At 46.6% G+C, this 27,085-nt stretch overlaps 1 protein-coding gene across 1 annotated transcript in view; it reads right to left on the bottom strand.

The window, feature by feature from the left end:
* Positions 1 to 27,085, bottom strand: part of LOC112456146 (serine/threonine-protein kinase 17B-like) — an 88,621-nt gene that overhangs the window by 12,512 nt on the left and 49,024 nt on the right. The window contains exons 2-3 of the mRNA XM_025018510.1: positions 10,450 to 10,662; positions 9,853 to 9,991 (exon numbers count right to left, since the gene is read on the bottom strand). Coding sequence (XP_024874278.1) covers positions 9,853 to 9,991; positions 10,450 to 10,662 — 352 coding nt within the window. The remainder of the gene's footprint in view (positions 1 to 9,852; positions 9,992 to 10,449; positions 10,663 to 27,085) is intronic.

Raw genomic sequence — 27,085 nt, 5'->3', positions numbered from 1 at the left:
TTACTTCGCCCTTAATTAACGACGCGAGATGCGCGACGTAGATCCCTCGCGTATTTCAATACAAGGTACTCGCGAACACATCGTCGTTCGTTCGAAACTCCATATCTTCTCTGTGATCTGCTTGAGCTCAAGGTTTCCTTAACAACAACGTCGATCAACAGCTGGCGAGATGCGCAAAGAAAGTCTCCGCGGTCGTAATAAAATATACAATTCAAAAATACCTGCCTGCTTGATTACGAGCGAGACGCCCGAATGAAAATAAAGCGTAACTGAGTCAAATCGATCACCTTTCTTTTCTCGCGATATAGACACGCTTCCTGCAACATGCCATCTATTTTTACCGTTCTTGCGTAGTTTTGCACAACTTCTGGAGAAGTGCTGACGCGGCGTGCCCGACGTAAATATCGATCGAACGCACCCTTGCGAATTGTAACAGGTGTTCCTGTGCCCGTCGCAGCGGGCACTTCTGTCGGATGTTAGCGCTTAAGTGCCGCGACCCGCGCAAAAACGATTTACAGGAAGGACGCGCGTCATTAAATCGAAGCCGGCGGTTATTCATCTTGCGTCTTGGCTGTACAAAAAATCACGGTCTACGACAATTCTCACGGCCGCCATTCATGCGAGATTTTAACTGTGTCGCCATGTGATTAAGACGACTTTCCACAGAATTACTTTAGATACAATTTACGCAATCGGGCGCTACCCCCGCCTGTGCCTACCGGAGGAGTGAAGACAAGGAGATTTCACGGGGAATTAACGGGGCAAGTCTCCACGTCGTTATCCAGCGAGGAGTACATTGTCCTCGTAAAACGTAAGAAATCATCCGCGGGATAACGGTGCGTCTTCCGTCTTTCAAATGTGTTTCTTCTTCAGCGCACAATGCGCGACACATCGCGCGCGTGAAAAGTCGGGCGCGAGATGTTTAATCAACGCAGCGCGGAGGAGAGGGGAACCGAGAAAGGGGAACCCGTTGTGGTCGTTACGCTCGCGCATCTCGTGCTCGTTAGGCGTGTCAATGAGCGCCTGTGATCCGTAATTAGCCCGCCAATCCGCTTAACAACGTGTGACACTTCGTGAGCCGGATTGCGTACGTGAGCAAACGGCACGTAGAAGCGGGAGCCGTCGAAAAAGGTGGACGACCTGGTCGCTTTACCCGCTTTTCATCGGAGGTACCGCGAACGTGGACGACGCGACGGCCCGGCCGTTCGCCGGAACGAGGCGGAACGGAAACAATTTGACCGATGATCGATTGCATCGCAACCGATTAGAACACGTTCACCTTCCGATTACGACAATTCCTTGTTTCTCGCGTGAGGTAAAATGTAGTCGTTAAGATAATACGCGACGCGCCGGGCGAGTTTGTGCGCGAGCGATCAATATCCGTGTCTCGGTACTTTCATTACGCGCAAGCCAATCCTTTCGCCGAGCGATAACCGCCCTCCGCCTCCGCTTCTCTTTTCTCTCTCTCTCTCTCTCTTGTTTGTTCGAACTTGATTGCGTGTCTAATATGCCGGAGCACGCATACGCGCACGCAAGAGTTTCGCACGCGCGGCCTACCCGCCTTCCCCTTTTCTCGGCCACCGGAAGTTTCAATGAACGCGAGAGACGTATCCTCATAAATCCGTCGGCTAAAAAGCATTGGGCCCCGCAGGCCTCGATTCGTTGCCTCCTTTTCACGCGTTAATTTCTTTCCTTCTGAAAATCCCGCGTCGTAATTTCTCGGTTTTCAGATCACGCATTGAGAACACAATTTCCCATTTGCTACAAACAAGCGTTCTCCTCTCTAAATTGGATTGTTTAACAGAGAAAATAACATTGTTTACAATATTGTTGTCGGAATAAAGCAGAAAAGTGTTTTCATAAATAATAAAATAGGAAGTTATGTCGCGTTCTTCGTTATCTTTTAATTATCCTAATAAACAGCTGAATAAATAAACTTTATGTTTTAGGAAGTTATTTGCGCTGTGTCCGCTGCATGCGTAAATGCGTATGTGTGGTAATAATTGATAAATACGTCACTTGATAACATATATCGCGACGACACGCACGTTTTATCTCCGCGTTATGGTAATAAAGCGGAATACGGCTTGTTCGCTCGGCAAAATCATTGGCCATTGTGTTCGTGATGCGAGAAGTACGCATTAATTCGCGTTTTAATTGCCTGATAAATGTGAATGAGAACATCCTGTAGTATCTTCTGAATGTAACTTCGTTGAATTATCAAAAGTATCGGACTATCCGACTATCCACCCGAAGAATACATATATTCATCAAACTACAAATAATTAATTTTTCGTCTAATTGACTGGCTCGCGCGCGCGCGTGCGTTACGTAGAAATATGACGTTCATTGACAATTCGCAGGGGAATTAATTCGACGAATCGATCATCTCTCCCCTCCCGCGGACGAATAAACGCGAATTGCCTGATTAAAGCAAGTCGGACATCCGTCGCTTTTCATCGGATTTTCCAAGGAAGAGAGGCGATCGACCCCGCTCGCGGAATTCATCAATGAACCGCTCGTTGGCCTCGCAGCGAACTCTTACCAGGAACTAACATCTCGCGATGGAGCTCGGACCGGAGGAATCGATATATGTATATGTATATATATCACGGTCTGTTCATTAGGCACGGCCGCGGCGGTGCATTCGATGAAATCGATTCATCGAGCTCTTAATGGAATGCGCGCGCGCGCGAGTGCCACCCTGTAGGTAGGTCCAGCGAACTCTAAGGTCGTTTTTATGACTCTATGGTATGCCCACATGGGTGTCGCGAACACAGGAGAATCGTTATTACACGAGTCGAACGAGCAAACAATATTTTTAAAATAGCGATATGTAGCAATATATTTTCATGACTCTGTTATTAATTGCACGTCGTACAATGAAGTGGAAAACACGCGGGGTTTAGAACGCATATTGCGTGCGATGAAAGACGTTGACGCGACGCGCGTCTCGTTTTCGTTTTTAATCGCGCAATACCCAGAGGAACTAATATTCATATCTGTCCTTAGGTACGTGGAATGTGCCGAAGTTGCAAGACGCGGAACCGAGCTGACGTCGCGCGCAATTCAACCTCATATTCGGGGCAAGCTTCGTCGACTGCAAAGATCGCCGATGTGATCGTCGGATTGTCGTCGCCAAAGGACAGAGGACTCGGTCGTGTGACGTAACATCGCTTTATGCGGCAAACGATTATTACGTTCTCTGCTCTGTTGCTCGGTGTGTTGCTGCTGCTGTTGCTGTTGCCGTTAGCGAAAGCGAGCACGTGAAACTGCGACAAGCACTAAAACGTGACGCAATTACTTAGGCAGCACTTTATTACGAGAACGCCATTCGCTTTTGTACCATGTCGCGCGCGCGCGCTTCGCGATTTTCTTCATTGTTCCAAATGTGTCTCGCCAGAACGAACGAGCGCGGATGTCGAAACTTGGGAGCGCGCACCTCGTTCTATCTCCTTCGGCTTGATTTTCAGTCAGATAATAGAAGCAGTACTAACGTAGATCCGTAATAGATAAATACACCAAAGACAAAGAAGGAATCCGTAATATTATAATTAAGACAAGAAAAGAGTGAAAAACTGTCAAGCAGATCGGTTTGAATAAAATCAAATATAATATTAAAACCTTTCGAAATGACTTCATTCATCAGTTTCCATCATCTTCAAAGTTTCTACTGCGCAACATAGTGAAACAGCATTACTCACTATGTTCACAACGAAATATTGACGCTAATAACGTTGTGTAGACGCATGCTAATTGCACAGCATATTGCTCAGATGATTAGATTCGGAGAGAAAGAGAGAGAGAGGCTCATCGCTCAAGATTAGCTTCTGCCGCCTCGTGGACTGTCGCTCTTGGCCAACCAAGTCTTCGTCTTGCGACACGTAAAAGGCTACTAATTGACCGAGAAGTGTGACGATAAGCGACAAAAAAAGGTACGAGTAAATGCTCCAAAGTCTCGGTCTGTCACGCAGTGAAAGGATTAGTCGTTAAAGAGCGCGCTAATTGAGAGTCCTTGGCGGACCGCAGAGCAATTTCGAGACGCAAGATTCGAAGGGAAACGTTGATTTTCGACTCGCGACACCCACGCGCCAGGTGAAAGCCACAGCTTATTATATATATAAAATAATTATATGTATAAAATAGAGTGTGGCTCCCTTTTGGCGCGAACTTGGCGCGGCCCGCTATTCGACGCCGATTTTATCGTCGATATTATTACACGCGTCTATTATTAGCGGTAATATGCGGCGGCCCGACACGCGACTTGCCCACGTTTATCATCGTCTCGGCGATTTGTTGCTCGAATAAACAAGTCGTCGGCGCATTAAATCCGTGGCGGTATACATCAGCATCTACGAAATATCACGCGATTGAGATCGTCGTAGGCGATGTTCTGGCCTACCGAGAAGAAGAACAGGCGACCTATTTGCGACATTTGCGATCAAGAGAAAAATACTCTGTCGTCGAGAGAGAACGTGCTTTAATACAAATATAACAACGATGTACAAGTAACAGATTTGAGCAAAGAGATTATTTTCCTCAGATTTTAACCGTTAACAATTTCAAGAATTAGATACGCCGGCGAGAATTCTTAAGAAATCTCGAAAACACTCGAATTACTACGAACGTTATCAACGTGTTCGGGTCGGATGCGTTCTCTTTCACGGTTCAATATGTACCTATTTCTTCAATATATCTTCCGCGATACGATTAAAAATCGCGAATAAAGGTCAGGTCGACCTGGTAGCCACGTGGAAAGGAAGGCTTCCGTATTCTAAAGGAATAACTAGAATTCCACCTTGCAGGATGCGATACAGAATTTTTATTGGTATTTTACGATCGTATAGATTTCACGGGCAAATGCACGAGCCATATTTCCTATTTTTGCAAACTGCCCGTTTGATAGTGCCCTCAGCACGGACTGACCGCTCTTGTCTGTTCTCGAATCGACGAGCGGGCATTCCGCAGCTAGAAACGGCCGCCGGCAAAGGATAAGCCGCAGAATGGATCGTGCAGACGGATAACGGGAATGACAATTTTCTCACAAACGCACACGCGCAGTTCTCTCGAAAACAAAAAAAAATCTTCAAAAAAGTCGTCGGCATTGACGGCATTGCGGTATTTCAAACAGATAAAAGTGCAAATTCTTACGTCTTTTTTTCCTCTTTATATACAAAATAAAATTAAGATGTAAAAACGCACAAATTATAGTACGGCTCTTTCGTTTCATTTGTCTACGTGACTACGCGTCTCCGTTCCCCTAATTAATATTTGCCAACGTTCCCTACGTGATGGATGTGCGTGAGTAACGTTTGGAGCCAACTCATCGCGGCGGAATGCAAAACGGAGCATCAGGGATCGGTCCGCGGCTCTGGGAAAGCGCGGGAACATATGGAGAGGCCGCAATTAACACGGCTTCGTCGTGCAAATTCTCGAATTTGCACGGCCGGCGGACGCCGAGTTATTTCGTCGCGCACGACGATGGTGTGTTCTCGCGCTCGCGCGACTTTTCTCCGGCGCGTCGCGCGTCGACGAATATAGCTGCTCCGTTTCGAGGCACGGTGAACTAGCACGGTGTGAGGCCGGCTTTAGAACACCGGCGCCCGAAAGTTCGTGGCCGCCGTCCAAGAAGGCCCCTTTGGACGCCGGCCAAGGAATTCGCGTGCATTTTTCCATTCATAACCGCGAAATCTATATTTGGCCGCGGCATATCGCGCGAATTCGTGGCACGGCGTTATTTTTAGGATGAACCCGAATGCGCTCGTTAACTTATTCGTCGGCCAATTGCCTTTCTCGGTCGGCGCTAGCAGCCCGAGCGTCTTACGTTTCGCGCACGTAATAACATAAATATCAAATTTTTTTTTCCCGTTAAATGCAGGATTTGTTTGGAGATAAATATTCCGCTAGAAAAAATTAAGTTCGCGTGAAAGATAATTCATTATACAGTGATTGTTATAAAGGATTTAAATGTCATTGATAAATGACAATACGAATAGAAGAAAGAAAAGACAGTTCAAGTATTTGTTTCACAATAGTTGAAATGCGTCTCGAAACGCGATCTTATCGTAAAAATTTCACAAAATTGCATTTCGTTGCGAGAACGGTTGCGCGAGCTCATGGACAAACGAGGATAAATATCGCTTCTCGAAGCTACATCCATAAAAACTGCCATCCATCTCCTTGTATATTTGCTGTGCACCAACGGTGCAACAACGCGCTTTTAAAAGAATTTCACCGCGCATCTGCTTTGCTGCGCCGTCACACACGTCGATATGAACAAAAGCACCGCGATTCGCCGCGACATGTATTTTCGCAATATGCAAAGCCGATGCACGCCTTGGCCGGTTTCCAAGGCATATCAGCCGTCGAAGTCTCGTCGGCTTATTTTTCTCGGCGTTCTTGAATGGCCGCGCGAAAAATAAACGCCGTTCGCTCTCGCGGGTCAATGAATCGAAAACGCCGCGGAGCACATCTGAATAACGATGATTCACTGCTAGCCGCCGAGAGAGATCGTATTGTTCCTATCCCGTTCGAGTTAATTAGTCGCCGTTCCTTATGGAACTCACGATTCGAAAATGTCGCTTTTGTATAGCTAATCCTTAGAGTCTCGATAGTGAAAAAATCCACGGAATTGTTTATAACGACGAAATTGCTGAAATTGCGTAGTTGTACGTTGTACCCGTATCATTCGGGCGTGAAATTATCTTATCGATTTGAAAACATCGCGATATCAGGATGACTTCGTTCCAATGCGTAATTGTCGGCTTTATCGCGACGGTACAGGATCGATAAGATGCCATGAAGGTCGATATAAACGTGCGATATGTCGGTGTGATATTTCCGCAATTTTGAAAAAGATTCAATTATGAAATAATCGATGGCGCTGGTGTTACGATCCTATAAATCTTGTACATTCTTGTAAAACGACGAAAGACGTATTGATTGACGATGAATCGACGCGATTAATGCGAATTCGCAAAAGCTAAGTAATTGGATTGTATAACTGCCATCGTCGTTACGCGAGCCATGTTAAAAAGGAGATTTAAGACCGAGAGAGCCTGGGACCTGGGAGTCTGAAATGCGCGCGAGAGCCTGGCTTGTGCATGTCGCTCCCAGCCGGAACATTATTAATACAACTCGCTTACCTTGGCTCACCCATATCGATCACGCCGATAATCGATAAACACGTACTTCGTATACCTACGCGTGCACGCGAATGCGGTGTGCAAATCGCAAATTGCAAATCTTCGCCGCTAAATAGGAAAGACTGGTTGTCAGCTGGGGCCGGCGTGACACGCTCGAATAAAGCTCATCGTCCAAGTTGCGCTCATCGTCGTCGCGTCGTCGCAAGCCTCCCTCGCGAATCCGACCGCGGCCGCGCCGATCGGAGATGGAATTAACATTGCGCTCGTCGCCTTCTTATTTTCGGCGGGCGACACGCGACGCATACAATAATAAGATGACGAGGCGTTACGAAAGTTAAAATGGGATTTATTTCTGATCGTCGCCACAATGGGACCCAGGCGCGATAAACAAGTTATTTTTAGCCCCGCGAGAATCATCCGCTTGAAAATATTAAACGGGTCTTCGGCTCAATTGCGATTCTTTATGGATCATCGGCACTCGGCGTCGCGTCGCGAACCAGTTATTCCCGGCCACCGAATCCACCAGCCGGAGATTAAGCGAGACCCCGTCTCAATTACGCGATTTTTATGAAACATCACGCCGCTTGAATGGGGATTCTGCCGCAACGAAAAATTATTTTTAGTCCCACGGAAAATCGTGCAGGAAGAGATTCGGGAACTTGACGCGAAACGTCACGTCGGCGTCGTCGTCGAAACGAACAGCGGCGAAATATACGAGGGGCTATTTTCGTACGGACGCCCTCGACGCCGCATACAAAAATATTTCGTGGGACAGAAACGTCCCATTCCCGCCCATTTCGTGGCGGGCATTCCATCGTCGTTTCGTGGCGTTGCATCGTTTCGTAGGCCGCGCACGTGTTCGCGCGCATGTCATCGATCCCTCAATAGAATGTCTCGTCGATCTACCCCGCGTGAAAAAGAAGTGTCGCGCGCCGGTGTGAGTCGCGGGATCGACGATTACGACGGAATTCAGAAACGTTGAAGGGAGAGACGCGTAGGATTAGATGAATCATTGGTAAGTAAGTGCACGGCGCGCCCGATACGCGCCCGATCTATTTTCACTTCTTCCACCGCGAAGTGTCTCAGGTGACATAACGGCGTGAGTAACGCAAGACCGATTTTAAATGCTCTATCTCTCCCTGTCTCTCGGCGGAATTTGCATGCGTACACGTGCAAAAGTGTGCACGTGCGAAAATGCACGCGTGAAAAAATGTCCATGCGCAGCTCTACCAGTAGAATCACGTTTTGCTAACCAAGATTAACAGACAAAACAATTGTCCATCGAAGGTTTAATATATTCTTTATTTCGTTTTATTTCTTAAACCCCAAACTTAAAAAGTATTTTGCAAAGTAAGTAAATATTTCCGGCAATTGATTGATTCATCACGTTTTGAAAAAATAATATACATCAGGAAATATATACCTACTTCTCAATTCACAAAATACATTTCTTGAATTTAACACAATCAATTACGTACAATTGCCTCGTTTCTCAATCGATAGGTGTATATTTCCGCAAAAACGTAATAAGGTACATGGCAGGCATGTCAAGAAGATGTCCAATCTTATTCTTGCAGGAGACGCCGAGAAGTTATCTGCCTTGCAAAACGTATCGCGTCACGCAAGGTGTATACCGTCGGCGCACAGGAATCGCCCCTGATCAGCCGATTTGGCAGACAGAACCGCCGTGCACGTAGGCGTTTACATAACGATTTAGGTCGATCGTACGGCCCGCGACACGGAACGCGCGTAGTCCCGCAGCTGAGAAATTGCCAGAGGCGCCCGAAATGTCGTCGCTCCCTTGGCAGAGAGTTTCTTTCTCGCGACAGCTCGCCACGAGATTCGGCACGATAAAGAATCACTTCGGATTCACGCTTTTCGGAAAAAGAGAAAAAAAGAAAGAAAGAGAGAGAGCGTGGTGAACCGATTCTTCGTTCTCTCCGTCGCGATATTTTCACCGATAAAGCTCGGACTACCGGTGCATCTCTTCTTTCAAGAGAGATACCGTCCTGCGTAAAAATAATCTTTATCGCATCGAACGAATCGCCAACTCTTTCATATTATTGGAATTTCCATCGTGATATTTCGCAGTTACCTGCCGCGCGCCAAAAGACGCCTCAGGTGAAGACGTCTGTTCTTCGTGCGCTCCTGCGAGAGCGCCGCGCCGGAAAAACGAGATAAGAATTATTTGCACGAGCGACAATCTTCGCCCGTTTATCGTGCCTCGCTTGTTATTTTTAACGTCTGGAGATATGCCGAAGAGGCGAATCACACCGAGTATCTCGGGTTGCGTTTTCGCGGGTTATTCCCCAATCTTTCAGTCGCAAAAACGAACGTTACTTGGAGGAATTTATTATCGTCGATAAAACCGTGACACATAGACGTTATTACGAGCAATGAACCAAGAATTATCTGCTTAAGATATGTGGTTGCGATCATTTTTAACTCAAAGCCGGAAAGTCATTTTTAAATATAATTAAAAATTGTATAAACATTATCTAAAAAACAATTGCATAACTGATTATAACTGAATAACATACTTTTCTCGGAGAGAAAGCACCAAGGCACGCTGAACCGTAGATATATTTATATCCTTTGACACGCATGCAGTTTTGAATGTTAACAGCCACACCTTCGCCAGACAGTCGCGGCGTTAGGCCTGTGCCTTCACCATATAAACGTAGTTCGAGTGTTTGAAAACACTTACCTTGATGTCGAGGTGAGCCACGTTCAGGGAATGCAGAAAGGCTATCCCGTCCAAAATCTGCTTCAGTAATCTGGCGACTTGCCGTTCCTCTGGAACTTCGTCCCGGTCGAGTATCATTTGTAACTCGCCGCCAGGAGCCCTGTCGCAATAAACATTACTTGTCTCGCACAACTTGCATAATATTTACGTTTAGCATATATACTTTTTCGCGCGGCGCGGTTTGTTCCATAAATTCATTCAAATGCACACAGCGCACCACCGCGCGTCGGGACGAATCAGCGCGAGGTAATTTTTACAACTGATCGTAGCGCGACGTACGCTTAAATCACGAGTTTACGCTTTTGTCCTACTTTTTAAATATAATTAGCAGCTGTTACGACACATAGAAAGTTACACGCAATATCGTCGTTGTCCATCGTACAGTTTTATTTCGTCATTGCGACAATCTAACTGAACGATAAACTAACTTTTATTACCCGTGATAAATGGTGCCACCGCACGCCAAACGATAAAAGTTATTTTACATTCGATTCGAAGGCTACATTTAAGATGATGCGACCGGGAATACAGGCGATTGAGAAACGTCCTTGTACTTACAGCTCGAGGACGAGCACCATCTCGGTGTTGGTTTCAAAGACCTGATGAAGGGAGACGAGACGAGAACAATGGGCCGCGGCATCCAGCACGGCGACCTCGTGAAGCGCTTCCGCTCTGAGCTCCTGGGCCCGCCGTCGCTTCCTCAGAAACTTGGCGGCCCACTGCCTGCCGCTGGATCTCTCGCGGCATCTCCTCACCGCTGCGTATTTACCTCTGAAAAAGAAATACATCACACATTAATCTTAATATCACGCCGCGTATGCCGTAAAAAAAATTGAGACGCATCGATATACTAGCGAAGGTATACATCCGAAAAGCGAAACATAATAGACATATAAAATATAATGGCAGCATTTGTAATTCAAATTCGAAATCTTTCAGAAGCGAATGCCTGCGCTAAGGTACATTTTTGTGACTTGACCAATTTGCAGCCGTCTTCATCGTGGCGCGCATTCGTTCATTAAAACGTTGATTGCACGAAGCGCGGACGTTTCAGTCTCGCCGAGCGAATAATTGAATTTCATAACTTTAGGCGTAATCGCGACTTTATGGACGATTGACGTGTGTGTCTGCGCACCATCGTCGATTGCTGTAATTCGTTTCTACCGGCCGACATTGCTAATAAAGACGTTCGAGAAGGCAGGAGCAAATATAAGACAATATATCGCACGAGTTGTAGGCCCGCAAAACGATACGTCGCTTTCACTTTTTCTGTTAATAACGCGCTTCGTTCCTCCCTTATATTTTCCTGATTACAGAGGACGCGCCACGCCGAGCGATTTCCTTCGCGGAAAACTCATCTTTTTGCACTCTGCCGCTCTAAAGCATTACGATGGTTACACACTCGTGATTCATGTCGTATAACGTTCCGAAGAATGAAACGTCGAAGCAACGAGATCCGCAATGTCCCGATGATAAATCTCGAAACTTTTGATTTTTTCCGTGTGTCACGCGCGGAAATCCAAATCTAAATAGGATGACAAATTGCGACCGCGAAATGGAGTCCGAGATTGATCACGAAATTGAACGCTTCCGCGTAACCGGGATATTTCGATTAACTGCGATATCGAACCCCGCGATTTGATTGCGAAACTTTACCAACAATTATGCAGAGAGCGAGGATGTCCTACATACAAGATGCATATACTATTTATATCCAGCATATATCTATAATATGAAACAGGATAGATTAAATCGTGACGTAAAATATAACGTGGTATCGACGCATTTTTAATGGAACAATATCTCCCCGTGTGCACTTAATAACACGAATGACACGTAATGATACTGTTATCAGTTTTAATGTCACATGTGTTTGCGTAAGAGAGTTACGCGCACAATTCATGCAACTCGAAATTATTGTATTTGTAAGCTCAGCCGTTAGATAATAATGTTATCGAGGAGTCTTCGAGGCTTTCTTCGATCATTTTATTTTTCCCGAGACCACGCAATTTCGCCAAGCGAGATTTTGATTTTTACGACAAACATATACTGTGAAAACAAACATATCAAAATTTGAGAAATTCACTTGTGATACGAAGAAGCGTTTGGCGAACGCCGGTTGAGGGAACGCACAAAATATTATCCCACGGCGAGCGCGCGAACCCGCTGTAATCCGACGATCTAACAACCACTAGAAAGTGAACTCGCTGGGGCAATGCACCTATGCTCACGGGCCTAAATTCGAGCAGCGGTAGTGAAAGCACTTGTGCGTTTATTACGTAAAGAGCTTGCCCCGCTCAAGGAAGTGCCGCGCGCATTCCTCGGAAGCAGAGAGCTTTAGCGCCGATAACGATCACGAGCGCGACACCCATTTTCCTGTTTTCGGATCTCGTTTCATTCGACATAAGACTGATGCAGCATATATGTATATATATTACAGTTTTCAAACGACACGATTATTCGTCCCGGTATCCATGTTCTTTAGGAAAGCGCGTAACTATAGGAAAGATCGACACGATATAGTAGATAAGTAGATGCAACGACCGAGAGGGAAATCAATGCGCATGCAAGGCAGAACGTTTGCGTGGGAAGCGTCGGTCGTACATCATGTCCGAAGATGGGAAAGTGCGTTCGCTTAAGGGAAAAAGAGAAAGGAAGGGACACGGCCCTCGCGAGAAAAAATATTTTCGGAGGTCCGTTAAAAGTGACGTTGAGAGATGGTCACCGGGTCATGGCACGAAAGGACCGCTCGACAGGCGTCAAAGTAAGCATCATTAGTGGCCATTGTATCACTCGGCGGTATCCCACAGAGCGCGCAATGATCGGGAATGGGATGGAAGTTGGAATGCCGCATCAGTATTTCTCCTCTCGCTCTTTTCGTGATCTTTTTGTCCGGGCGGCGCTACCGTGCGTCATCCACGAGAGTAAGAAATTAATTGCCAAGAAATCGGTACGCAGAAAATGAATTAGCATCAGAGTTAAACGCGAGTTTATACAAGAAACCTTTAGGTTTCTTGTCAAATTTGTGCGAAAAAATTTTACTGTCATCCTTCCTACTGAATTTTTATTATTCAAGGCCGTAAAAAACACGAGGGGGAGAAAGGAGAGAGTCACAGGACGCATTAGGGCGAGAATCGCGATCACTAGTGAGAGCCGCTGCTCGTCTATTGGTATATATATGTATGTAGGTTAGCAAATACGAGCGCGACCGAGAACGAATGATCGTTCTCTGTTGGATCGAGTTGTTATCTACGTTCTAATTACTGGTTGTTATGGAGGTAAAGCTAATGTGTCTCCCTGCACGATGCCCCCCGCTAAACAAAGAAGAGAAGGACACGCGCCACGACATAGCCGGTTTCACGATTGCGCACGGTTATCGAGCACGATAGGAGCACATGCAGGTCGACGATCGCTTCGCGATTTCGAGATTTCCTCTCTGCTCAATTAGCAATCTAATCTCCGACCGACGTCGCTATATCTCGCGAGTTTTATCGTTCCGCGCGACGATTTCTCCGCTCGGCTCGGAGGAGCGCGTTGATCCTCGCGCTAGCTGCGACTCGCGCGCATTCGCTAATATATGCGATTTAGCGCGTTAAGAGAAATGTAATTAGGCAGAATTTTTCAAAACAAGATAGTTGAAACGTGAAACGATATCTGGAAATGTCGCGTTCCATTCGTGAGAGAGAAGACCGCGGAGATCGTATCGATTTCATCGCCGAGCGAGCTATCGTTAAACTATCTATACCAGTTCCATGCCGCAGATATATATATATATACGCGCGTTTAATCGGGAAAACACGTTCGGGCACCGTTACATCCGGCGATCGTATCGCGTACCGCAGCTCCTCGCACGTCGCGAAAAGTCATAATCACGATGACGTGAGAGAGAAGTCGCTAAACTCCGCGCGAACGACGGCCTTGAGTCGTCCCATCAAAGTCCCTCCCCCCCTCCATCCTGTGGAAGAGAGGAGAAACCAGCGGTGGGCAAAAGATTCACTTCCGCGAAAAGCTGTCGCATCAAGGAGTGATAAGCCATGGCGAATCGGGATATCAACGGCGGTGGATAAGAAACCGCGTTCTGGAAAGAGGAGGAGCGTTCGTAATTTCCTTCGCCGTCTAATGGCCACAACTGTAAATCCGGCATTACAATGTTGACAACGACGGTGACGGCGGTATTATTATCGCAGTAGCGTCGTCTAATGGCCCTGTCGCACCTGAAGATTAGCACGCCGCGGCGAACGGGAGCCCGAGTTAAAGCCGCCGATTATTACGATCCCTAGTAATTCGTTCGCCGAAGAGACGCTTCTTCTCGCCGCTTCGATTAAAGACGGAATCTCCGCTGCTCCCTCGAAGCAATCGGATCGAGAGAAGGAAATCGTCGCGAGCCCACGAGAAACGATGTCTAGATACGATTTTGTCGGTAGCGAAGCTGTTAATTGCCATTCGTTTCGCACGCATTACGGCAACGCATTCGCTATACTTGTATTTAATTTCACAATTATTATAACTCATTAGGTTAAGATTTATGATTTAACCTGTTTCTATTGATGCATGAATTCGAACGATTGGCGCAGCCTTTGCTATCCAGTCTAATTTTACATACACGCAGAAAATTTTTCTCGTAAATACAAGTATACACGAACAAAGTAAATACCATACTAATCTTGCACGGCTAGGATATAGTCATAATATGCAAAAGATTTCAAGAAAGTATAGGAAAATTTAGAGAGCAAAAAATAAAACTATACGCAGAAGTAAATATTTCCATCAAGTATGGGACTTTCGAGAGCGCGTTTTACTACGTTTAATTCAATTATATCTTGTCCGATTGTGTCTTATTCCGAATATCGCTGATGAACAAAAAACATGTCTGTTGCAGTCATGTCAAAAAACATAAGTTGAATAAGTTGCCGTTATAGGCTGTGGCGGTCACCTGTCCGCCACGTGCGAACTTAAGAACGCTGTAAGGACCCTGCCGAGCTGCCCTAGATATAAAGGTCGATGTTGAATTTTAATCACGCGAGAATGTACCGGCGATGCGCCGCGTAGCGGGCGCGAGCCGAATCCTCTCGCCGCGCGAGCCCACGTTGCCGCTCGCGCCGCGCGCCTTCCGTCGTCCACGATCGCGGTTACTATCGCATTTCTATGAAGAACATAGACTATTGCCAGATACGCAACGAATATTTCTATACAGTTCACAATAGGTACCATTCTAGATTATATTTTTCCTATACTGTCTTAAAAAACAACGCTCAATCCAAGACATGTGATGTTGGCAATTCAAGCTACAACGTCGAATATACACATACTAGTATGGGACTTTTTTTACTGTTCTCATATTTCCTTGTTAGTATGGCAAATTTATTTACCTTTAGGTTACAAGATGTATCTGATCAAACTATTACTTTTCTATTGTCATATATTAATTTCCGGTTGAATACGCGTATATCTTACCGGTACCTAGCAAATCTAGTAAATTTTATTATGAGTATTCTACATTATTCGAGAAAAATTTTCTGCGTGTACGCTACATTATTTCGGTTGTAAAATCCGTAATGAGACATAACATGTAGCTTCACTAACGAATCGACAGGTGTAATTCTTAAAATATAGTTTAGGTCATCGTGCTTTTTATTTTGCGGGGACGCACCTGCAAGACAGGGAATCGCGCTAATCTAGCGAGTGGAAGTCGGTCGGGTTCGAGTTGCATAAATTTCGAAATTGTGATTCGACTCCTCCAGCTGTCCTTCGCAGCTGCCATCTGACCACTTCTGTAGATTTTACGTTTACAAAATCCCTCTCATGGCGCGCAGGTGTCGGCCGCAGAAACTTTAGATCGTATATCGCCTAACCGGCGCATTTATACAATAAACGTCATTTTTAAAACGCGAAAAGACAATCTCGAAAAAATTTGTGATTTATTATAGTGCACCGCCTCTTTTAAAAATAAAGAGATCTATCTCTCTTTTGTACGAGAAAAAAATTATTCTTTTCTTAAATAAGATCAGAAAAAATTGTTAAACTTTTATTTCATACTATTTAATATTATTTCTCAGATTATTTCATTAACAGATGATTAATTCGGATGGTCAAAATCAAGGAACGGAAATCCACGTTACGTTAACTCGCGATCTAACGTGGAAATTGAAAAACGATTTCCCTTTTTTTTTTGTGCACCGTGGCATCGACCTCGCGGAAATGTTCTCGTCATCGTGTTGCCTTCGCCGGCTTCGGGGCCGAGTAGAACGTAATGACGAGATCGGCGAAGATGAGACGCGGTAATGAAGCCCTTTGTTGCCACGCATGGAGACTCTCCATGACGACTTCGGCTTGAGGAGAGAGACTCGTATTTCGCGAATGACTCGCGCAGTATCGTTATTCCCTTAAAATTTCTAAATTTTTTCTGAAGCGACGAGATCTGCAAAAGCACTTTTACGAATGTTCGATAGGAAATTCTAATCAGCAGTATCGAATGCAACAAATTCGACATAATGTAATCGAGAGTGATCGATTAATAAAAGATTACGACTTCTATTAGCGTTCACATGCATCTCTCGTGCAATCTACAGATGTAATTTAACGCCAGGCAGGCTGCAATCGATTCGAACCAAAGACCTTCGATAGCATCGACTATTTGTGTCATTAATAGGGTCAACGCATAATCCGTTCGAGCAAGATTAAGATTGCACCTCGTTACAGCGGCCAATAACCCGATTGAACGTCGTAATATTACATTCGCGTGCGAGTAATAGTGCCTGGTTACGATTGGTGTTAAGTACCAATCTATTAATTGGCGAGCCGCTTTATTGCAATCAGCGTTAAAGTCGGTTTGATGCTAACGTTTACCTCACGCCGTTTTCACTTTATGTATACGATCGTCTATTTAATTGTATAAAAATCAGACTGCAATGCCTTATCAGGCAAACTTTTATGCGTTACAAAAATTAGCCTACCTCCAGAAGGCTTAATCACGCGTAACTATTCCAAACTATCTATCAACATCTCGAGAGGTTCCCACAGAGGTTCGTTTTTGCTGGTCTCTCTCTCATTAAGCCGCATCTGCCGTGCGGAGTGAAAACTCCTGTGATCTATTACAGGTGCATGGACAAGAGGCTAGAGAGGTTAACCCGATTTCTTTCCGCGGCATCCTTCCCGAGGGGAGTGTTGCAACTTGCGATCCAACACTCCTGCCGTCATTAGCCTTCGGCTGGTTCCCCGCGTGCGACGATCACTTTGCAGCTCGGACGAGTGAAATCCGAGGAAAGTCACGGTCGTGACAGGCAGAAGGATGCGCCGAGGGCTCGACGAGAGTACGATCGGACGGGTCGAGGTTTCCATCTCGTTCCTCTGCCAAGGTCATGGCTAAATACGCAGGCGTCATTAACCTTGACCAAGTATACCGCCGCCGCGCCGCTTCGCGTCGTCCGCGGAGAAATCCCACGAGGGTAGTCACGCATGAGCTTCTTCGGTCGGGTTCTTCTCATTAAAAAGAGCGACGCTTACAAGTTCTCTCCGGGAACGGTCGACAATTTCGACGCGGCGAATCCGCAAATTAGTTTGCGCGCTAAATCTTTGGGAATATCTTGCTGCAGCGCAACGTCGCCGAGCGCTTTGAAAAGCTAGGAAAAAGTGTATTACTTTCCGCTACAGTGAACATTTCATTCCGGGGAATGTAATTTCAATCAACCCGGGCATACCGCAGATCTTATCGGGAACATGTGCTTCCCCATGAGAGAGCGCCATGTTTTCCTATGTTACGAGTTTGTCGAGTGCTACTTCGAACACTCGCGAACGCGCGGAATATTCCCGCGGGGTTCTGCCCGATGCGGGAATTAATGCGTTCGTCGTATGACTCGAGCTACCTGCTCGCGACGTTACTTTGCATTTCCGCGGAGAAATCGTCGGTAGCGACCGCCGTCCGCAATTTCTCGTTCGCAAAGCGGCGAAGTGCAATATTTCAACCGTTTCCAATTCTAAATACAATTTATCGATTTTGTATGCGCCACATAAGAAATCAAATCTCCTACATTATACTTTCGCAAATCACTTTGCCTGCGGCATAGGAAAACGCGGTTAGCAACGAATTAAATTATATTACACGTTGTAATTAACTATCGCGGAATGGATAATGCATATAATAATAGATACTCACAAATAAGCGTTTTTCCATTTCAATGCCGTTTAAAGTGGCTCGTTAACCAACGAAAAGGGACGGTTATTTCGTTTCGATGCCATCTTCCTTCGCGGAACGTAAGGAACGAATTCTGCATTATATCGATAAGGAGAGCTTGCGATTCCGCGGTTCGACGAGTGTATCAACCGAAGCGAAATTAACGGCGGGAAACGACCGGACACGGCTAACCGTGCTATCGAAAGAATTTACTGCCGCGGATCAAAGATCGCGCGACGACGCGACTCGGCCGTGCCGTCGAACAGTGAAAAGCGCAGCGCGGAACGAGCGGTGCTCAATAGTCCGTAAAGTCTTTAATTTAGCAAACTCCCTTCTTCGATGTGCCGATCGCCGTGCTAGCCGAACGGCAGCTTAAAGACCAGCGCGTAGCTAATGGCACCCGTGATCCTCCACGGCCGCTTTTCACGAGCGCAGCGCGCAGCAGTGAAACGCCCCCTCATCTCCGCCGCCTCCTGTACGGAGATACCGAGCGGTAGCCGAGAGCGCGTTAAGCCCGGCGGCTTTAAGGATGAGAGCCCTAGCTTTTAAGGATGACCCCCAGCTAGCAAAACATCATCACGACTACCGGCTTCCTTTTCGTCTTCGCGCTTCTCCCGCGTCTATCATTACCATTGATTTGCCGAGTCGGCTATTCGATGCTGCGAGCATCCCACGGTTTACGGTTTCTTCCCGAAAAGTAACAGTTTACGTTTCATTCGCGTGAATAAAATTCATTGACGATTTCAAAAATTACACTTACACCATTTACGAGATAGCAGTCGTGAGCAAAGTATTTGTGTAAGTCGTGATCGTTGCAAGGTGGAATGTAGATACCAGTGTCCTAGAAGCCGCGGCATTCGCACACAAATCGCATTAGATCCGGATCGCGGCGAGGGATTTACTCCGGTACAAAACTGGATTGCGTTCAGAACGTGGGGGATCGAGAAACAGGGCTAATCTCTCCCCCTCTGGATCGCTCGCAAGCTTCTACGGAGTCCTATCTCGAGAAGTCGCCGCATCATTCCGCGCTACTATATTTACCGCGCATCTACCGATTTTTAACGACGTCCCGTGGCTTCCGTAAAAAGCAAAGACGGATCTCTAGCAACTCGAGCCCTTTTTGCGACGTTAACATCATCAAGCGTCCGCCGGCATACCTGCGCGCGGCAAGAAAGCAGCCTCTCCGAGGAGGTCCGACCCGCGCGCACACTTACGACCCCCAGGAAGCTCAAGGCTTTCCGAGAAGGGAGAGGAAATCTAGAAGAGGGGAGGAGGAACTACCGCTACCGTTCGTGTCCGTAGACGAAGGCCCAATTTTACGCCCCAGGAGTCAAGCCGACCAGTAGCCGAGGACCTAGCACCTAGTTCCCTCTCCTCTCCTCTCTTAGTTTCTTTCTTCCGCGGAAACCATCAGCGTCAGCGAGTGCTTTACGAGCTCTCCGAACCACGAAGAGTCGACCCCGTCGCTACCGAGGGAAGCTCGATTGTTCGGTTGCCGTGCTTCCGCGATCAAAGAAACTCATGGCCGTTTCCCGTTTTCGCGGAACATCTCACGGGTGCGTTTGTCTCGCGGCGAATCGCGTGTCACGGCCTCCTACCTGATTTCGTTTTAACGGCTTTGCGCGTCGGAGAATTTCGAACGGAAGGAATATAAAGTCGACTCTCGCGTCGACTTTCCGATCCGACTGACCCTTTTCCTGTTTACCTTGTTCGTAACGCCGACCTAAATCGACCCAGATCGATCTTCCTGTCGGAGGCAACACGGGCCCTTAATCGCTTACTTTCGTTCTACCACTGACTGCGCCTGGCTACAAGTACCTTACGCTTAATATTTAGTGACACAACAATACTTTCACGATGTTTGCTTCTCTTAAGCAGCAACACGGTAGTTATTATTTGTGAGTACCGTTTCTCACCGATATTTTTCGTGTCAGTGCAAATCTTAGGCCTATATCATGACTCGACATCAATTCGGCCGTCGTAAAAAATAATTAGACAAAATGAAAGCTATTAATATTTAGCATCGATATGTCAGTTAGGGAATAATCGATTTTGATTTCGTCGAAAATACGCGACGTACAACTCGACTTCTGCGTGCAGAACCCTTTCGGGTCGCGTAAACGGAAGCGTCTCGACAACGACTTAACGCGGTAGTCTCGCGGATGCTGTAGAAAGTACATACTTTCTCCGTAGCGTCTCTCGCGAGTGCTTCGTATGGGTGCGTATGACTCGAGACGCGCATATTAAAGCGTCTCTCCGGAGAGATTATGTCGCTGCGCTGCTCACACATATACATATACATACGTACTGCACGGTCACAGGTGCAACAGGCGAACAATTATGTGCGCGTTCCTTTGGCGAGCGCTCTCGCTATCTCGCGCGGGATCTCCTCTCTCGCCTTTCTTTCTTGCGCGCCTAACGTCGCGGGGACAAAAATCAACTCGGACAGTTCCTGGGAAACACCAGCCGATTTTATTGTCGAAACGTAATTAAGATACAGGAAAGCGCGGTATGTAATGTACATACACGTGTTATCGTAGAAACACTGACATGTCCCCGGGCGGTAAGAATTATAGACCGCAGCTACACGCCCGACACACAATGAGCGGTTCAGAATTATCTGATGGCTCGAGCAGAAATTGCTTTAGCACAGCGACTCGGCATGAAGTTAAATTAAATTCGATTCGCGGCCTTGATGAGACACGAGTTGACGAAGATTCACCGAATTCTTAAATTAAATATCAAATTCCCTATATCATTGTACTTATAATTATCACGACCGCGAGGCGACATTTCCCTCTCGCCCGCATATACCTATCCGTAATTTCGACCGCGAAGGAAAGTCCCGTTCCCACGAACGCGCGGATTTACGAAGCGTGGCGCGTCTCTTTCAAATCTCCCCGCGGGCCCATTAAAACACTGCGTATACCACGTAGCGCGGATCAACGACCCCTCAGGGGTCAGGCACGCGGGAGCCCGTGGTGCGTTAACTGCCGGTTGCCCGCGGCGCGAGGCCGCACCAGGAAATCGGAGCTGACGCCGGCGTCAGCGTCCGCGAGATAGGCAACTGCTGCCGCCGCCGCCGTCGACATTGTCGTCCTTTAAGGCATCCATTAGGCCTCCTAAGTGCTAAACATGCCGGTTGGTCGGTCGGTTGGTCGGTCCGACGACCCCTGGTGCCAGGACGAACCTTCTTTTCTCTCTCTCTCTCTGTCCTACCGCCTTCTTCAGAACTTGCCTCTTCTTCTAAACATCGTCGCTCTCGCTTCATCTTTTCTTGTATTTTCTTTCTTTCTCTTTCTCTCTCGTTCTGTCCTGCGCTCCTGCTATCCACCTCCTCACTTCTTCGAGGGTCATCGACATTGGCACACCGGGCGACATTGTGCGCGACCGCTATGTTTCCTGGGTCGTCGCAGTTAGGAGCGCGCTCTCGGCACGCACCTCGCACAGGATAATGCCAGACAACTTCTAATCATGGGCGCGCATATAAAATAAATTGTACAAATAGACAAACTCGCGCGGCCACGGTGATTACCGCGGTAGAGTACAACTCTCTCGATTTAACGAGACTGCCGTCGAGACGTCACAATTGTAACGGCCAGCGTTCATTAATAATTCCATGCCGCGCGGAATCGCTCCGTAACGATTGCTCTTAATACCGCGGAGCACAGGCCGCGGGACACATTGTTACACGGATCCTCGTTATCGAACGTACGTCTCGCTGAGAAAACAACCGAGGTACACGCTCGTCTCTTTGCGCGAGGCTCGCAATTTCCGCGTCAGCCTGCTTCAACTCTCGAGCAGCTCTCAGCCTCGAGCAGCAAATAGTCGATGGAGAAGAGTTTACCTCATTACATAGTCCGCAACGCGGAAACCGGAGCGGCTTACTCCCTGGCCGCCATTAATTACGCCCGACCACGGCGGTAATTAAAGAAATTAGCGGATATCTAGGCACGGAGAGGAACGACGTCGCCATCTCATCGGCGAGTTGTTGGCTGCTGCTGCTGCTGCTGTTGCTGCTCTTTCCTCCTCCACCCTCTCCTTCCTATCCTCTATCTCTTGGATGCAAATCCATTGTGCAACGAGTGCGACGGCGGACTATGCTAGCGTCGCTAGCAACGGAGAAATTCGTTCCAGTTGCGTTCGTTGCTCGTTAGCCGATTGCACAACGTTGCACAACAACATCCTCTCCTCCTGTGGCTCTTTCTTTCTATTTCTATTCTTCCTATTTCTTTCTTCTTCTCTTCTTGATTTTGCACGCATCTTGCATCCATGACTCTCGTTCTTCGTACTTGACGCAGAATAATCCATCGACAGCTTGCTTCCACAAGTCTTGAAACGTGAATTTCAAGTCTGTCAAAGAATTCAGCGGCGAGATTCTTCAAGATAAAGCGATTATATGCCGCTTTGTCGATGCACAGTTTCTGTCAACAATGTTATCGCTACAACATGTAAGTCACGGGACATTTCGCTGTATCCTCATCCTGCATGGAAGATGTACTCGATATATCTGCCCATTAGTCCCCGGATTCTTAAAGGAGAGGCATTAACTTAATTGGTGTGGTTTGAGCAGCGCGATCCTCATACCGTGAGTAGCGCGTAAGAACGTTCGTTCGGCACTAAACAATAATTGGTCGATCGAGTTCACGAGCACGAGAGCAAGAGAAAGAGAGGTCGCCCAACATCCGTCGGATATCTCGGAGTTTCAACCGACAAATTTGGATTTCGAGTTAATCGAGTGTTAGGCGAAAAGAATCGCGACTTTGAATATACAATTTAAGCTGTCAGCTATCTCTTATTTCATGCGGAATTACTAACGCAACAAAGAGACATCCTCACGAGGATGCAAGTCTAAAAAACTAATCGGTAATCCAGAGTTGTACCATACATAACATTTTTGTCTTATTTTAAATTGTTTCCTGTACTTAATATTTTTTATTTTATTTGCGCATTTAGTTGATAATATCACGCACTGCTGCTTAGGAAGAAACTGACATTTGCATAAGTGACACGTCGCGTTACTTATTACATAGTTATTCGCGGACGACACGTAGTGTCGAATGTATCATGCTGTTTTGTGAAACTGGAAGTTCGAAAAATACACGGAAGATAATGTATCTAATTTTACTGCAGGTAGCTGTGCGAGCGTGTAGAAAGTAAGATACTCGAGTCTAGCTGTTCTACAAGACTGGTTTTGACGGGAGATTAATTGCATATCGTTGGAGCAATGGCGGCTAGCACGGCGTAATTACCCGGGTACGAATCGATGTTGAAAGTACTAAACGTATAATGAATATGGACTTGATAATTATAACGGTCTTTTATTTTCGATTCGTTCTATCGGAGGCGTTCGAAGTGGAACGCGATTATCCCACAAACCGTGATAAATTTCCTCTTTAACAAACGGATACCTTTAATCCTGAGACACGAGTGGAACAATCCAGAGTAGACCGGCTCTCGATCTCTGTACACACAATCCAGCGGGAGGGTAGGAAAGGGGCGAGGTATACTCGAGCGTCCCCTGCGTGTCATCTCGATGACGAGTGGCGTCGTGACCTCTTCGGCTGGCCGTGTATATGGCTGCACACGTGCACATCCCGCTCGCGGGAACACAGCGAGCTGCGACGTGCAAGCGTGCCCCGCAGCGCGAGAGGCCTTTCTAATCGGGAGGGCCCCGGGTCCCCGGGTACACACGTCGGGGGCGCGCGCGAATTTACGAGCAACGTGCCGCGCGCGACGCGCGCGTCCGTTTGGCGATCCCACGGATCCTGAAATCATATCTCGTCCCGGGTTAATACCCGTGAGATCTCGAGATACGATGCGGCGGCGGACCTGTTTCAGTATAAGCGCGAAAAGGCCGTTACGCGGCGCGAAAGCGGAAAGAGATACGGCCTGGAAGCAGACGCGCGAGAAATAAATCTCGCCACGTGCGAGAGGAACGTTATCTTGTCATTTTTCACGATACGGATTCTATTTAGTCGCACACAATTCTCTTCGGTTCAAAAATTCAAATCAGATGCAGAGGAGTATCTCGGTTTCAACAAAGCGATTTATTCGTAGTTGCACCTCGAAACGGTACACCACCATAAGCGTCGGCGACAATGACTATTCTCTATTTCCGAGACAGGCTCGAGCATTAAACGCGATAGCATTGGACAGTCAAGGATCGTTTCACCGCGCTTCCTCGTCGTTACGATCGGATACACGAGCGTGTTTCCGTCGGAATCGAATGGGAAGGCCTCGTCGAGGCCTGAGAATGACGACTGGCGAGTTAAATGCGTTGCCGCGAATCAAGCAGATACTTACAAAAGCCCCGTGGGTCGATCATCGCTCGTTAGCGCCATTGTGTCGTAAGACTGCGACGTGTGTGCCGCGTTACGCAACGCACGCACGCACGCACTTGATACGCAGTTGGCTTGCGGCTCGCCAGGATCTACACCGAGAAAAAGTGCGTCGGGTATCGCGTAGCGGTTGTTTTGTCTCCTTACACGTGACAAGGGACGTATGCGTGTGCGTATGTCACTATCCGATTGATGGTGCCTCATAGTGATGCCTTTACGATGCTCACGAATACATAATTGAACGTAATTGAACGTCACAGCGAAATAGTAACCTATTACGTGACGCCGTTAAAGGACCGCCTAACAAAATGAATGTATCAAATGTATGAGAATTGTTACCGGAAGACGTCGTCGCGTTGGAAAATTAAATAAAACTGAATGACAAACTAATGACGGCTCTTGTATTTATTAAATACATAATTGACGTTGGAAACTCTCTCTCTCTCTCTCCTCTTTCTTGAAGAAAGTCATTTGTACTATACTATAATCTTTCTTTGTGTTTTATAATAATTAATTTGCTAAAAATAACAAATCATACCTTGTTATCTTCTTTAATATAATTGCCGTATAATTTGATGATATTTAGTATTAGGATGCAATGCAGAATTGACTTTGTAACGGTCCGATAATTGGACTGTCACTCGTATTTTCCTATTAAATATCATCGATCACATATAATAGCGACAATAAAGAATTATTAGAATGTTATATTAAAACTCATATAGTTATCTCTATTCCTTTCACTATAATTACAGTTGACGCGGGCATATACCTCGCGATTAAAGATACACGTTTCTAACATGTAAAGAGCCGGTTTGGCACATAGTCACGCGAACGTGACATCAATGAAACGGATCGATTACTCTTATTGCTGTGATGAAACAACTAAGGAGCCAGCCCCAAGCTGATGAGATGAAGTCACACGATCGTTACATCGTATGATCTGGACGAAGATCCACTTAACCCCTTTCGCTACAAATGGCACAGATGGCAATTTACAAAAACGTTATCATCGATGCAATACATATTAAACTTTACATAATCCTGTAACAAATAACTCTAAGAAAATTATATAGTTAAAACGTAAGTAACTCTCTACGGTGAAACTATATAATTTTCTCTACATCCTAAAAGTTCTGTGGTGTATCTCATATACATCACGGAGATATTATTACAATATATTACGAGAGAGATATTGTGTGTTTTAGACGCACAAAAGCATTGTTGACCGACCCGGGGAAAAATCTCGGAGTCGTGATCGCGCGATTGATCTATGACCGTTTTATTCCCTCGCGGGACGATCACGGTCGCTCGAGGATCACAGTTAAATAAATAAAACCATTCTCGTAGAGGGGGAAAGGGAGTAAAGTGAACGACGATAGATCGGTAGGGGCAGGGGGACGTCGAATGGCACCGGAATGGTAATTTTATAGGCAAGCTCGTTTTCCGCGCGGCACGGCGCGCTCCGTTTGACCTTTGACCTTAAATCCCTTCTTCCAGCTTCCGATTCTTCACGGATGTCACGCTCGAACAAAGGAACGGCGAAGAAGATGAGCTCTCTTAAGCAGGCATTTGGATGCCGCGCACCGCTTCAGGGCCGTGTATGAGGTGGAATCTGCATAGCGTAACTTTCGCGACGAGAGTGCGTGCTTTCGCGAAATCCTTGACTCGTGCGATGCCGTCTCTTTGTGATCAAGTTCCGCGCGCGTGCGCGCGCGCAGGAAAAGGCAGCTTCCCGTAAACACGGAGATTTCTTCTCCCCGAGGTCGCATCGGTAATGACATCTCCGACCCGACTTATATCGCGCTTTCAAGGCTTGCATTCCACGGTTTTAACATTCTTCGAGACATGCTCTTGACTCGCGAGAAAGACCTCGGAAGTTGAAAAAATTAAACCAAGATCCAAGGTCTTCAATGATGCTTGTAGAATTATCATTGAACGTCTTATCGCATATAAAGCTTAGAAAGCTCTCGACTCGCGAGGTAAGCTTTACTCTAGGAAAATTGCGAAAGTTTACAGCGCGGAAAAATCCGATTGACGCACGAGATCGCCTTACCCGTGTCGCGCTAGGCGCGGATCATCGGCGATATGCTGAACCAAGGTCGTACTTCGTTAGCGTTGATTACACTCGACACTCGAGCGATCGCTCGTCATCTCCCTCCCGAATGCGGGGTAGGAATATCACGTGTGCGATGTCGTAACACACACGGTTATCCGGCCACGACGTCGAGATAAGTTCCGCTGCGCCGACCGCAAAGAGTCCCCCGTGTGAAGCGGCTCGAGCTCGCCCGCGGAATGCGGCTGATCGGGTAAAAATGATAAAAGTCCTCCCCGCTAGGGAAAGACTGGCTGCTGCGAAGCGTGCGCGCGCGCGTCAGACATTGAGCTCTATCCACATCGCGTTACGTTAACTACGTAAGTCGTCGTAGAAAACTATCAGGATATATTTCAGAAACGGCTATTTTTAACAAATTATTTCAACACAACTGTGATTTTTCAATCGTGTCGCTTGTTAAATATTATGAAAAATACGGAACTATCTCTCATTTCATCTCAATCGCGATATCGTTAGATGAAGTAATAGAAACTAGAAGTCGCGGTTTAATATTAGATAATCATTTCTTCGCTACAATCCTTTGTTCCGTTTCTTCTACGCTATCTGTATATTGGCGCTGATTACATG

Source organism: Temnothorax curvispinosus, unplaced genomic scaffold (genome assembly GCF_003070985.1).
Source record: "Temnothorax curvispinosus isolate PA1 unplaced genomic scaffold, ASM307098v1 QBEX01006657.1, whole genome shotgun sequence".
Classification (NCBI taxonomy): domain Eukaryota; kingdom Metazoa; phylum Arthropoda; class Insecta; order Hymenoptera; family Formicidae; genus Temnothorax; species Temnothorax curvispinosus.
Note: the sequence above shows the minus strand (reverse complement) of the source record. Positions and strands in the feature narration are given on the sequence as shown.